The following is a 15,215-nucleotide window of genomic DNA, read 5'->3' as shown; positions in this document are numbered from 1 at the left end:
GCTCACCTAATAATGATCTTCTTGGTCACTGTGAGGCTGCCCCATCCATCACCTGGAGCCCTAGTCAGGGAATCCTGAGATTCCCACATATATATGGTGGGCTAGACCTCTAATACACCCCTCTCTCCACATCATTGGTCACTTCTATCTGGACCATCAGTAAAAGAAAGCCCTCTTGTGGGTTTCTTCAGGAACTTGTCCTTTTTATAAGGCAGTAATAGTAGGAACGGCCCCACTCTCTGAAGGGAGGTTGGGTCAGCCTACTCTGCCACTCGGGGAAGACGGATCCTGAAATGAGAGCAGCCTAGAATATTCCCAGCTGTGACCATGGACTGTGAGCTCAACCTGACAGGGACTCAGAGGTCACACAGGCTCCTATGCTAAATATGAATAGATATGGCTCCCAGGTCAGATCAGCATGGCAAATAGTTCATTTTATTCATATTTTCTTCAAGTTTGGGAGCTGCTCTGCCCTGATCCAGCTTTCTCACCTTATTCTCAACTCATGACACATTTTGCATTAAAAAAAAAGACTGAAGAAATAAAACATGAGGACTTTTCTAACAACCCAATACCTAATGGGACACTGCCCATCTGTAAGAAATGACCATCTCCTTTGCCTCGCCTTGGATGAAACTTGCAGGAATCATGTTAAGTGAGATAAGACAGAAAGAGAAGGACAAATACTGCATGACCTCACTTATAGGTGGAACTTAAAAAAAAAAAAAAGGGCCGAAGGGGGAGACACATGGTGAAGTCTGGACTGGGCTGAGTTCACTGCAGCAAAGCAAAGGACTGGAGGGGACTGGCGTAAGGATCCCGGTTCGAGTCCCCGGCTCCCCACCTGCAGGGGAGTCGCTTCACAGGCAGTGAAGCAGGTCTGCAGGTGTCTGTCTTTCTCTCCCCCTGTCTTCCCCTCCTCTCTCCATTTCTCTCTGCCCTATCCAACAACAACAACATCGATAACAATGATAATAATAACCACAACAATGGTAAAAAACAACCAGGGTAACAAAATGGAAAAAATGGCCTCCAGGAGCGGTGGATTCATGGTGCAGGCACCGAGCCCAGCAATAACCCTGGAGGCAAAAAAAAAAAAAAAATTGCTCACACCTACAACGAGTATACTGTAAATCATTTTTTGTAAAAATATTTATTTATACATTTTTTACAAAAAAATTATATTTGTGGATGTGTGGGGGAGAATATTGCAGTATATACCACAACAAAAAAGCACAAGGCAGCAGAGTAACTACCTAGAACTAAATATCTCACTCCAAGTACTATCTGTATAAGTACAACCTTACTGGTTTTTCTTTTTAAATGTTTTATTTTTTATAATAGAGACAGAGAAAAAATTGGGAGGGAGAGAGGGCAGAACACCTGTAGCACTGCTACTCCACTTGTGAAGCTGCCCCCTCCCCATGCCAGGTGGGGACCAGGGGCTTGAACCTGGGTTCTTGAGCACTGTAATGTGTGTGCTCACCTTAACCCCTAACTCTGTCAAGCCTATCAGTGGCTGTGTCCCTGGGAAGAATGAAAATTGGTCAACCCCACTGGGTTATTGCCTCAAATTAACTAGTCACTGAGCCAGGTGCAATAACCTCTAACATCGAGGCTGTCACTAGGCCTTTGCACCTACATTATCTCACTGCTACTGGTGGATTTATTTTTTTCCTCCAGGGTTATCACTGGGGCTCAGTTCCTGTGGTCATTTTTTCCATTTATTTGGATAGGAGAGATATTAAAAGAGGAAGGGAAGATAGAGAGAAGGGGAAGGCCATGAATGCTGGGTTAGTCTCTCTCTCTCTCTCTCTCTCCTTCTCTCTGTATCTCTCTTTCTGTCTCCATCTGAAATTTAAAAGGGAAAAAAAATCCTGCTGGGAACAGTGGAATCACACAGGCACATGGCTGCAGCAACAATAAAGAAGGAGGACAATAACCCTGAAGGCAAAAAAAAATGAATAAAAAAATTGTTTAGTATAGAGTTCAGGTCCTGTAACATGATGGCAGAGGACCTAGTGGGGGGTTGTATTGTTATGTGGAAAACTGGGAAATGTTATACATGTACAAACTATTGTATTTACTGTTGATTGTAAAACATTAATCCCCCAACAAAGAAAAATAATTTTTTATATAAATTGTTGTCAGTAGTTCTGTATTCTTTAGGCCAGATAATAGTTATTTGCAGTGCTTGCTAATCTTCCAAAAGAGACCCTCAGACTCTCTTCCCCTTTACCTTATTCAGACAACAGGGAGATTGTGAGCTCTGAAGCCCAGCCCAGGGGTGGAGGAGACAGTTGTGCGTTAGGTATAAAATAAAGAAGGGAGGGGGGGGGGCCAGGTGCTGCTGCCTGATGGCCACTGTTGGCTGCAGGCCCTTGTGCAAAGGAATAAATGCCTTGCTTCAGCTCCTTATCTTTTGCCTTGACAATTCATTTTAATTGGATGTTATTTATAATAAAGCAATATAACTCTTTACTAAACACATGTATCACAAACAACTTATAAAAAATAAAGTGAAGGAGGTAGTGATTCAGCTCGGAGAGTCACTATGTGCTTGGGCCAATAGAAGACAACAAAAGATTTCTGTTCCTGAGAGTCGGGCGGTAGCGCAGTGGGTTAAGCACAGGTGGCGCAAAGCACAAGGACTGGCAGAAGGATCCCGGTTCGAGCCCCCAGCTCCCCACCTGCAGGGGAGTCGCTTCACAGGCGGTGAAGCAGGTCTGAAGGTGTCTATCTTTCTCTCCCTCTCTCTGTGTTCCCCTCTTCTCTCCATTTCTCTCTGTCCTATCCAACAACGACTACAACAATAAAACAACAAGGGCAACAAAAGGGAATAAATAAATTAAATAAATAAATATTTTTTAAAAAACAAACTTCTGTTCCTGAGGCTCTGAGGTCCCAGGTTTAGCCCTCAGCACCTCTCTATATCTCCCTCATTAAAATAAAAGTATTTTTTAAAGCCAATACGTGCTTTATATAAGAAGATTTGAGTTCTACCACTTACTTTAAGAGCTTTATAGCCAACAATTCTATAAGCTGCCCAAATTAACCTCAGTACTTTAGAGTCTGATTAAAACTAGCTTCAAGAGCTCACCACTCCCTCTGAAGAGTGTTTTTGCACCCTCTACTGGTCAGTTATTGCATCTCGTCAGGTATAAGTCCTCTCTCACCTATATTTTTGCTGGCAGGTCAGACAGTAGCTCCAGCACAAGCCATCTGGTCCTTCAAAACTGAGCTATCGGCCCTCTGAAGAGCTCTCCTGCCTCTCCCCTGCTGCCACTTATTTTCTTTTGTGAAATCTGTCATTGCTAAAAGATTTTGCAAGACACCACTTTGAGCCTCTGGCTTTCCTGGCCTGTAGCCACTTCTGGTGACCAACAGGCCTGGTTTGTACTCACAGATTCTCTATAGGCTTGACCTCTTATGGAACCTCCTGCCAGCTGGAGGGCCTGGGGAGACTGGCTCACCTACCAAGAATCACCTCGGTAAACATAAGCCAGAAACAAGAGGTGGGAGATCTGTTTCCCCAACAGTCTCAGAGACATGATGCCAATCAGCTTTCTGCCCACGGAGAACTTTTATCCCATGACCTCATGACAAAGCAACTTCTTTTTTTTTTTTTTTTTGCCTTCAGGGTTATTGCTGGGGCTCGGTGCCTGCACCATGAATCCACTGTTCCTGGAGGCTTTTTTTTTTTCCTTTTGTTGCCCTTGTTGTTTTATCATTGTTGTAGTTATTAATATTGTTTTTATTGCTATCGTTGTTGGATAAGACAGAGAAAAATGGAGAGAGGAGGGGAAGACAGCAAGGGAGAAAGACAGACACCTGCAGACCTGCTTCACCGCTTGTGAAGCGACTCCCATGCAGGTGGGGAGCCGGGGGCTTGAACCAGGATTCTTCCACCGATCCCTGCGCTTTGCACCACGTGAGCTTAACCTGCTGCGCTACTGCCCGATTCCCGACAAAGCAATTTCTAACTTTCTACAGCCCACAAGAGAAAGTGAGGCTTCTCCAGCAGAATTTAACAGAAATAGCCATGAATGCTGGAAGGTCTCATTTCTGGTCTATTTCTTTCAGAGAGGGAAAAATGAAGATGACACAGTATCTAGTATCCAGTAACTGAAGGAAGATCAGCAAGTCAGAGGATCAATAAGGCGTAGTTTCTTTGCTGACAAAGCTTGCTAGATCAAGTTTCTGTTTACTGATTACTTGTGTTTACAAGTTTGACATCAATCATCTACTGAGGGAAAACATTCTTTAGAAGAAGTTATCACGATGGCAGAAAGTAATTCCTACCATCACAGAGTTCACGGTTTGTCTGCAAGGACCAAACACATCACAGGAAATAACTAGACAGTGTCTACATGTCCCATCCTTATGAAATACAAACATATTAGAAATTCTATAAATACACACACATATACCAAGTCCCCCTTCTTAATGTATATAAAAAAACCTCAATATAATAATAACAATTGTCACTGGTAGAACTTTAGTATCTTCAAATTTTCAGTACCACTTGAACTTCCTACAATCAGAACATTGTATCTTAATGCAATGAAGAGAAACAAACTAAACTCTAACTTATCCAGGATAAACAGAGGAAACTGCTAATAAGGATACCACTTACCAAGGGTGTGGTTTATTTAACAGCTATATAAAAATACATGAGAAGAGGAAATAGACCAAATAATTTGTGACCATTTTCTCCAGGGGGCTGCAGTTGTGTTGTCTTTTCTGGGTTTTGTTTGCTTGTTTTCTATTAGTTTCATAAATAGAAAATTAATCTCCTCTTGCAGTCCAGCGTTAAACGACCACTCACCCTCATTTAAAAATATTCGCAGATGTGCTTTGCAGCAAGCCATTCACAAACCTGGAATAAGGGCTGTGCTGATGAGAATATCCACCTCCTTGCATTGCTGAGCAAAAAGCTTCATCTCAGCATCAATGAACTCCTTGGACATTTCCTTTGCGTACCCTCCTTGCCCCTCTCCAGATTCCTTCAAGTCCACCTCCAAGGGCTCAGCACCAAGAGACTTGAACTGTTCCAAAGCTGCAGCTCTGGTGGGTGTTTGAAAGGGAAAGAGAGGTGATTTTACGCCCCTAATATAAGTAGCAAGATCAGTATTTAGACATTACACATTTTTTTAAGAGAAAACTATATATATACTTAAAAGTGAAAACTTCCCTAGAGGTGGCTCAGAACTCAACCACCGACCTGTCTTCCATGCATGAAGCACTGGGTTCAATCCCCAGCATCGCCTGAGAGCAGCAGAGAAGGAAAAAGTCAGAACTCCACTGATGGCTGAGGTAGTCTGCACGCCCACGCCCCACCACCCCCTGGGCTCACTTATTCACTCTCTTTCTCTTTCTCTGTATCTCACTCTGTCATAAAAATAATAATAAAATAAAATAAAGTGGGCCAAGAGTCTGGGGAAATAGCACAGAGGTAGTACACCAGACTTGCATACCTGGAGCCTCTCCCTCAAGGGTCAGAGATTCAATCAATCCCTAGTTACTCCACCTGTCAGAGCTGAGCAATGCTCTGGGTGTGTGTGTGTGTGTGTGTGTGTGTGTGTGTGTGTGTGTGTGTGTGTGTGTGTGTATGTGTGTGTGTTTCAAAATAAAATCTTATTTTATTATTATATTTACTTATTGAATAGAGGCAGTGAGAAATTGAGAGGGAAGGGGGAGAGAGACAGAGAGAGAGAGAGAGACACCTGCAGCCCTGCTTCACCACTCGCAAAGCTTTCTCCCTGCAGGTGGGGGCCAGGGGCATTGTAACATGTGCGCTCAACCAGGTGCACCTCTACCCAGCCCCCAAAATAAAATCTTTTATTAAAAATACGAAAACGAGGCCAGTGACAGGGAGGGAGAGTGTATTTGCAGCTCCCTAAATTTAATCTCCAGCGCTGGGCAAAATAAACTAAAACTCTCCTTTGGTGTCTCTTACTAGAATGTTTCTGTCATTTTTTTTTTTTAAGCAGACCACATAAGTCTTCTTGGGTAAAAAGCTACAGGGAATGGAATCTTAACTTCCACCTAGACAATCTGCAAAAGAAATTTCGTATTGGCATCACCAGTAATCAAGTATGTTTTGTAATTTTTTCTATTTATTTATTGCCTTTTGTTGCCCTTGTTTTACTGTTGCAGTTATTATTGTTGTTATTATTGATGCTGTTGTTGTTGGATAGGACAGAGAGAAATGGAGAGAGGAGGTGAAGATAGAGAGGGGGAGAGAAAGACAGACACCTGCAGACTTGCCTCACCACCTGTGAAGCGACTCCCCTGCAGGTGGGGAGCTGGGGGCTCAGACTGGGATCCTTATGCCGGTCCTTGAGCTTTGCACCATCTACGCTTAACCCACTGGCTACTGCCCGACTCCCGTTTTCTGTAATTTTATAATCTTGTAAGTCACTGTGACATCACTAATTTAATTTGTGAATTTTGAGTTGATGCTTTCTACTCCTCGTGGCAAACGGATGCAGTTCTCCAAATGTTTTCAGAAAAGTCTGCAGTTCTGTAGGGTGAGGTGCACCAGAGGCAGAAACCAAGGCTTCATCACGCATGCAAAGCATGTATCTGCCACTCAGCAGCATCTCCAGATCCTGTCCTATTTCCAGTGGGGTTCTGTTTGTTTTGATATTTTTATTAGTAATTTGATATCTATTTACAAAATCTTAAGATAACAGAGATGACTCCACACCTTTCCCACCACCAGAGTTCTTTGTCCCCCCACTTCCACTGGAAACTACTTTAGTTCCTTCTTCCAAGGTTACAGATACAAACTGACTATTATTTTTACAGCCATCTATATTTTTATATAGTGCCATTTTTCCCTATGGTCCTACCTTCTTTTCCTTTCTAAGTCACACCTAGTACTTCTGAATGTCCTTCCATTTTTTTTTTTCCTTCATTCTCTCTCCAAGTCCTGATGGAATTAGAATTCAGAGCCCTCTGGTCATCTTGCCCTAATATTTACCTCTCTGAAAGGATTCTTTATTGGGTGCAGAAGGTGGAAAGTCCAGCTTCTACACCCAATAAAGAATAAAATAAAGTCTTGCTTCTCTACTAGACATGGGTATTGGCATGTGGACCTGTTTTTACTTTTTACCAAAGCACTGATCAGCTGACTTATGGTGGTGTCGGGGATTGAACCGGGGCATCAGAGTCTCACATACAAGTCTTTTTGTGTTCTACTATGCTGTTGTTATCCCTCTCCCAGAATAAAATAAGACCAATTCAAAATGGCATGTATGAGGTCAGAAAGATAACTCACAGCAGAGCACAGCCTTGTATGCCTGAGGCCTCAGGTTCCAGCCTCAGTGTTCTCTCCATGTTATAACTATGCAGTGTGCCAGTCTGTCTCTCCTGCTCTCATAAAAATATCACTAAGTCTTTAAAACATATATATATAGTGTTGTATGAACACACACATGTAAAATGACCCCAATTTTATTCAAATGCTATCTGTATAAAAATTCACAGGCTGTTATACCAAAAAAAAAATTAGCAATGATTTCCAGCACGTAGAATTATAAAAGCTACTTTTTTTCATAATTATGTTTCTCTGTATTTCTGTATTTTCTCATAATGAAAATGCTTAACACATAAATGCTACTATGAAGCGTTTTCTTTCAAAGTAATCTGATCATAAAAATAATCTCACCGGGAGTCAGGCGGTAGCACAGCAGGTTAATCGCAGGTGGCGTAAAGCGCAAGAAGCAGCGAAAGGATCCCGGTTCAAGCCCCTGGCTCCCCACCTGCAGGGGAGTCACTTCACAGGCAGTGAAGCAGGTCTTCAGGTGTCTGTCTTTCTCTCCCCCTCTCTGTCTTCTCCTCCTCTCTCCATTTCTCTCTGTCCTATCCAACAACAATGACATCAATAATAACTACAATAATAAAACAACAACGACAACAAAAGGGAATAAATTTTTAAAAAAATTTTTAAATAATAATAATCTCACCATTTATAAAGATATCAAGGGGGCAGGCAGCAGTGCAGCGAGTTAAGCGCACATGGCGCAAAGCGCAAGGACCCACATAAGGATCCCAGTCTGAGCCCCCAGCACCCCTCCTGCAGGGAAGTCGCTTCACAAGCAGTGATGCAGGTCTGCAGGTGTCTGTCTTTCTCTCCCCCTCTCTGTCTTCCCCTCCTCTCTCCATTTCTCTCTGTCCTATCCAACAACAACAGCAGCAGCAACAATAATAATAATAATGACAGCAACAACAATGATAAAAAATGGCCTCCAGGAGCAGTGGATTCATAGTGCAGATAACAAGCCCCAGCAATAACCCTGAAGGCAAAAAAATATATTAAGAGCTGGAGAAATACTTCACTGGGTTGGGCACCTGCATTGTCATGTTCATGGGCAGGATTCAAATTCCATCACCCCAGGGGAGGTGTTATGGTAATGGAGGAAGGACCAGTGCTATGTGTTCCATAGATAGACAGATAGACAGACAGACAGACTGACAGGTGATAGAGATATGGGGGGCTGAGTGGTGGCACACCCAGTTAAGTACGCATAGTACTAAGTGCAAGGACGTGCTTAAGTATCCAGGTTCAAACCCCCGCTCTCCATCTGTAGGGGGGAGACTTCACAAGCAGTGAAGCAGGTCTGCAGGTGTCTCTCTGTCTCTCTCTATCTCCTCCTCTCTCAATGTCTCTCTGTTCTAGCCAATAAGATGAAAAAAAATGGCCACCAGGAGTAGTGGATTTGTAATGCTGGCACCGAGCCCCAGAGATAACCCTAGAGGCAAAATTAATTAGTACTTCTATATGCACTGGGTAAAACATTTTTAAAAGTGTGTGTGTGTGTGTGTGTGTGTGTGTGTTTAAAAGCTGGCTAAAAATGATGATGCCCCAGTTCCACCAAGTAAATAAATATAAAAAATTTCAGACGTAAAAATCCTTTCATTCAGAAGTTCCATTTCTAGACGTTTACTCTAAGGAAATAAGAAGATATTTCCAAATATGTATATTCTTGGGCATCTGTGTGTAGAGATACATGTGTATATCATGTAAATATATTGGGTGTCAGGGCTGGAGGCTGAGGTGTGCTGATAGCCATCTTGGGGCAAGAACCCAGGGCCTCCCGAATGCAAGTCCTCTGTGTCACCCCAGGAGTCTTCTCCCCAACCCACACTTATTTTTACTTGATCTTTGCATTATAAGATACAAATTCCAGTGTGCATCACTGAGAATCAGTATGTGGTCCTAATTTACACCCCCCCAATCCTACTTTCCTTGGTTCCTTCTGATAACTAGGGGCAGATGTTAAAGTCCTAAAGTCTATAGTTTTCTTTAATGCATCTGTGTTCCTGCTTTCTCTACACACTGCAGTTGAGTAAAATAAGGCGGTGAACGGCTTTTCCTTCTGGTTTATTGCGCTCAGGATGATACCTTCTAGGTCTAGCCGTGTTGGTATGATAATAGTTGGACTGTGTTCACATAACATGTGGTCTTTATAAAGTGAAGGGGAGAGGACTTTTAAATGGAAAGAGCTTATAAGGCAATTTTTTTTGTTTTTTTAATTTTTTTTAATTTATTTTATTTATTTATTCCCTTTGTTGCCCTTGTTGTTTTAATTGTTGTAGTTATTATTGTTGTTGTCATTGTTGGATAGGACAGAGAGAAACGGAGAGAGGAGGGGAATACAGAGAGGAGGAGAGAAAGATAGACACCTGCAGACCTGCTTCACCGCCTGTGAAGCGACTCCCCTGCAGGTGGGGAGCCGGGGCTCGAACCGGGATCCTTATGCTGGTCCTTGTGCTTTGCGCCACCTGCACTTAACCCGCTGTGCTACAGCCCGACTCCCCTTTTTTTTGTTTGTTTTTTTATTAATGAAAAAGGAGGAGAGAGAAAAAACCAGAACTCTGGTACATGTGCTGCTGGGGATTGAACTCAGGACCTCATGCTTGAGAGTCCAATGCTTTAGCCACTGTGCCACCTCTCGGACCACATAAGGTCATTTTGCATGTATCAATTCAAAAGAAAACATGTTGTCCACTGAAAGCAGAAATGTTTTCTCCTTAACAGCAACAGAGAGCTGCTCTCACGAGGCAGCGAAAACTCACCTGGTATCAAACCCTCGAACAATTGCACCCATTGACTTTGCTGCACCTGCAGAAGCTAGCCCAGCCACGCCACCACCAACTATCAGAATCTGTGGAGGAAAGCAGAATCAGTGTTCGGTTAAACAGGCTGCATTATCCACTGGGTGACTTGGAAAAAGCACTACTTAACAACGCCCAAGGCCTGTGCTACACAGTCAGCCATCAGTCCTACAGCAGGTGGTATTAGAGGGGGTAGTCAGACCCCAAAAAACATTCTAAATGTTGACAGATAGACTACACTTTAGCTAAGCCACCACTGCTTTGAAAAAATTCATCAAAGAAACAACTGTTAGCAAAGGTAAACAGCTTTCACTAAAAATAGCCTGACATTCAGAATTTTAGTGCAAAAAAAGCTACAAACAGCACGATCTCGGCATTCCTCCTGTTAAAGATTAACAGGGTCTCTCCCGGTGTAGAAAAAGCTTGTACTAAAAATCTCAGCGTGACAGGTAAGCTGCTTCCTCACAGACAGTTTGTATTCATCAAGAAGTGTCCACAGCTTCGGTGGCACATCCACTCCAAGCCCTATTCTGAACTCCAGTGACCCTAGGAAGTGTCTCAGGTACTATATAATTTTTTTTAATTTATTTAAGAGGCCAACGCACTGCACAGCTCTGGCTTATGGTGGAACTAGGGATTGAACCTTTGACCTCAGAGCCTCAGGCATTGCATAACATCATGCTTTCTCCCCTGTTCTGAACTGATCTTGATGCTGTCTTTTTTATGAAGATATTTTGGTTATTTTTTTTAATTGTTGTCTTTTTTGTTTTTTAATAGTTTTTTTTTTAAGATTTTGTTGATTGATTGATGAGAAAGATAGGAGAGAGAAAGAACCAGACATCTCTCTGGTACATGTGCTGCCGGGGATTGAACTCAAGACCTCATACTTGAGAGTCTACTGCTTTATCCACTGCACCACCTCCTGGACCACCTGATGTTTTGTTAAGAGGAGGAAAGTTTACTGAAACGAGACAAAGGGCCTGGGAGGTGGCTCAGAGGCAGACTGCATACCATGCTTGCGTGAGATTCTGAGCTTAAGTCCCAACATATTGTGACATTTCTTTTAAAAATGGCATCCATGATCTACTATCTCACACAGAGAATAATTTTAAAATGAAAGAGGGACATACAGACAGATCCTGGGCTCAGAAGTACCAATCCCACTCCATGTCCTCCCCCACTGCTAAAAATCACATAAATTTATATTAAGTAAAAATTTCAAGACAAGGCCCCATTGTCCTGAATTAAGAAATAGTAACAAAAGACTCTCCTAATTTAAAAAGGCAGATTCCACAATAATAGTACAATGTAAATCATACAACAGGAAATTTTTTATTAGTGATTCAATGTTGCTTTACAAAATTACAAGATAACAGAGGTATAATTCCACACCATTCCTACCACCAGAGTTCTGGATCCCTAATTCCTCCACTGAAAGCTACTGCAGTTACCCTACAGTTGCAAATATGGTTGACTATTATTTCTACAACCATCTGTCCGTATTTGTATAGATTTGCCCTTTTTTTTTGTCAGGTCCCATCTTCCTTTCCAAGACACACTTACACTATTACTGTATCCAAACGCCCCTCCCCTCCCTTTTTCTTCCTCTCTCTCTCTGGTTCCTGATGGAGTTGCAGTTCAGAGCCCTCTGGTCACCTTCCCCCATCGCTTCTCCCCCATTGGGAGTATGGATCAGAATTCTTTTTGGGGTGTAGAAGATGAGAGTTCTGGCTTCTGTCATTGCTTCTCCGCTGGTCATAGATGTTGGCAGGTCAATTCACACTTCCAGCCCAACAGGAATCTTTCTCTGCAGTATGTGGTAAAGAAAAAGATCCAGGGAGTCGGGCGGTAGCACATCAGGTTAAGCGCACATGGCGCAAAGCCAAGGACCAGCGTAAGGATCCCAGTTCGAGCCCCCGGCTCCCCACCTGCAGGGGAATCGTTTCAGAGGCAGTGAAGCAGGTCTGCAGGTGTCTGTCTTTCTTTCGTCCTCTCTGTCTTCCCTTCCTCTCTCCATTTCTCTCTGTCCTATGCAACGACAACATCAAAACAATAATAACTACAACAACAACAACAAAAACAAGGGCAACAAAAAGGAAATAAATAAATATTTTTAAAACTTTAAAAAAAAGATGTTATACTTAAAAAGAAAGAAAGAAAAAAAAAGAAGGAATGAAGGAAGGAAGGAAAAGAAAAAGATCCGCACAGAGACTGAGAGAGCTTAGACTCAAATCCTGATTATCACCTGTCAATAATTCTGGATGACCTGGAGCAAGCCATGTAGCACCTGCAATCAGATCAGAACGCTTGCTCCGTTGATGAACTCAAAAGACCTGACTATACACCACAAACACTAAAGAAAGAACACAGGGAGGAAGAAAGGAAGAAAGGAAGAAAGGAACCACCTATATAGAAGTGTGTGACTTTTCAGACTTTTCAGACCTGCAAGCTACTCTTCCTCCCGGTTAACTGTTCAGGTCCAAAAAGAGCAATCACAGTGAGTCCTCCTTTTGCACTTATTCCCTCCTCTAATCCCGCAGGGTTAAGCCCCAAATGAGCTGCCTACTGACTCCCCCCACCGTATCTCTACTGCACTCCCTTCTCAGGCACTAGCTCTTCGACCTCCACTCTCCCCCACACAACAGCCACATTATTTGTTTTAATCCTGTTTTGTGGCACACAACTCCAAAGACCCTTGTGATTTCCAAAGTGGGCAAGTCACTAGGAGCTCCTTTCATTCAAAGAGCTGGTCTTCACAGCTCTGAGTAAACTTATTTCCTTTAACCTAAGTATTTACTATTTCAGATTTGTAAGGTAATCAAATTATGATGCTGGGCATAAATTGTTCAAGGAGCTCTAAAAATATATTTGTACATATAGCTTTTTTAAAATATCTAAGTTACCTACAACCTTAGGCCAGATAGATCAAAGCCTTTTGGCCTTGTCAGTACCTAAGATACGGTGATTATCAGATATCCCTAAAGGGCAGAAAGCACAGTGAAGTCAACTTTAGTACAGTAGATCCTAACCACTGGATTTTCATAGAAAAACAAATCCCAACTAAGTATTGCTATTTTAAACTCTTTCTAAGACTACAAACAACTCTTCTCATTTTCTTTAAGATCCTTATTTTTCCTGCTCCTGGAACCTCTAAGACTATGTCCATATCTCTTGATGTTTCTTCTCTCTGAGCCCTTACCGCCATACTGCCTCTGTGGACCTCAACTCAATCAACACTGCCAGTGCTGCCGGGCCATGTTAGGCTGCTACTGACTTGTGACAGCAGATTGTTGCCAGAGACACCAAGCCTGAGATGTCAGCCTGCCAACTCCTCTAATCTGATGAGTTCTTTCCTAACACATATGGTTACCTAGTCCCATTGCAGATGGCATATCAGCTAACAAAGTAACAGACACTAAGTACACGCTAGGCCTTAGGATACTGGGTACAGGTGTGCGTGCATCCACAAGCAAGGGCAATATATAACTTAATTTTTGAAAAAAGTGTTTAATTGCCCTCCATGACTAGATGTAGGCCAAATAAGCCCAGGATCCTGGAAGGGCCTAAAGGAGGCATCAACACCAAAGGCATAAATGAAATAAGCTTGGCATCCTAGTAGACCCCAGAAGCCTAATACTAATTGGTTACAACAGATGACGCTCAATGTTTTCTGCAACTGGAGAAAGTCTAAGCTAAAGAAAGGACTTAAAAAAAAAAAAAAAAGCGAGATAAGGGCAAGAGATTGGGTCACTGAATAATGGCCTTTTTGGTCACTACCAGACCATCCCATCACCTGGGGCCCTAGTCAGGGAGTCCCTGGGTTCCCACACAGTTATGATGGGAGAAGAAAGAAAGGAAGGACATTCAGAAGAACAGATGTAGATGTGACTTAGAAAGGAAGAGAAGACAGGTGGCGCAGAGTGCAAGGACTGGCGGCAGGATCCCGGTTCGAGACCCCGGCTCCCCACCTGCGAGGGAGTCACTTCACAAGCGGTGAAGCAGGTCTGCAGGTGTCTGTCTTTCTCTCCCCCTCTCTGTCTTCCCCTCCTCTCTCCATGTCTCTCTGTCCTATCCAACAATGACAACATCAATAACAACAACAATAATAACTGTAACAATTAAAAACAACAAGGGCAAGAAAAGGGAAAATAAATAAATAAATATTAAAAAGGAAGAGAAGACAAGATTATAAAAAAAAAAAAGGAGGGGCAAATATATACAAATATCGACATAGTTATAGAGATAATAGTTAACCCATATCTGCAGTCTTGGGAGAACTACTGTAGCTTCCAATGGAAAGACTGGGGATGTAGAACTCTGGTGGTGAGAATGGTGCTAAATTATACCCCTGATAGCCTATAATTTTGTAAATCAATATTAAGTCACTAAAAATTTTTTTTAATAAAATAAAAAATAATTACAAATAGTCTTTGTCCCAGGTTTCCGACCCAAAGTTCACCAATCTGCTGGAACTGCTGGGGCGATGGCCCTGTCTAGTTCTAGTGAGGTGACTGTGGGTGGGCTCCAGGGTGGTCACTGGCCACCCCAAGGGCCGGGTCCTGAGTAGAAACTTGGAGTTTAAGAACCACTGCCGCCATTCTCCAGAGAAGAGAAAAGGACTAGAAATAAAGTTAGTGACAGTGTCGACTCAAGGAAGCCTCTAGAAAAGCCCCCACAGCATGGGGTTCAGAGCGTCCAGGCTGGTGTATGCGGAGCAGTGCCGGCAGAGCAGATGCTCAGGAAGGGGTGGGTCTCCAGGTCCCTTCTCATGTCTCTGCCCTTAAACTGCTTTTCCTTCTGGACGTGTGTTGATCTGATTCGCTTATAAGAAACTGGCAAACAGTAAGGTAGCTGTCTTCCTGAGATCTGTGAGCAGCTCTAACAACTCACTCCACGCCAAGGAGAAGGTGTTAGGAGTCTCCCTGTCATAGCCTCCCATCTGTCAGAAGCACAGGTCTCCGTCTGAAGGGCGGGAGGCAGTGCTGTGAGACTTAGCCTTTAACCTACAGTATCTGGTGCTATCCTTAGGGAGATCACATCAGCACCAAGTTAAAGCGCTAAGACACCCTTTCTGATATCACAGACCTGTT

General features: G+C 42.9%; 1 protein-coding gene across 4 annotated transcripts in view; it reads right to left on the bottom strand.

Annotated features, from left to right (window-relative positions):
• Positions 1 to 15,215, bottom strand: part of NNT (nicotinamide nucleotide transhydrogenase) — a 122,943-nt gene that overhangs the window by 78,640 nt on the left and 29,088 nt on the right. For all 4 annotated transcript variants that reach the window (XM_060191014.1, XM_060191012.1, XM_060191013.1 and 1 more), the window contains 2 exons: positions 10,087 to 10,175; positions 4,880 to 5,067 (listed from right to left, as the gene is read on the bottom strand). In XM_060191014.1, coding sequence (XP_060046997.1) covers positions 4,880 to 5,067; positions 10,087 to 10,175 — 277 coding nt within the window. The remainder of the gene's footprint in view (positions 1 to 4,879; positions 5,068 to 10,086; positions 10,176 to 15,215) is intronic.

Source organism: Erinaceus europaeus, chromosome 5 (genome assembly GCF_950295315.1).
Source record: "Erinaceus europaeus chromosome 5, mEriEur2.1, whole genome shotgun sequence".
Classification (NCBI taxonomy): Eukaryota; Metazoa; Chordata; class Mammalia; order Eulipotyphla; family Erinaceidae; genus Erinaceus; species Erinaceus europaeus.
The sequence above is the reverse complement of the archived record's forward strand: the minus strand, read 5'-3'. Positions and strand labels throughout refer to the sequence as shown.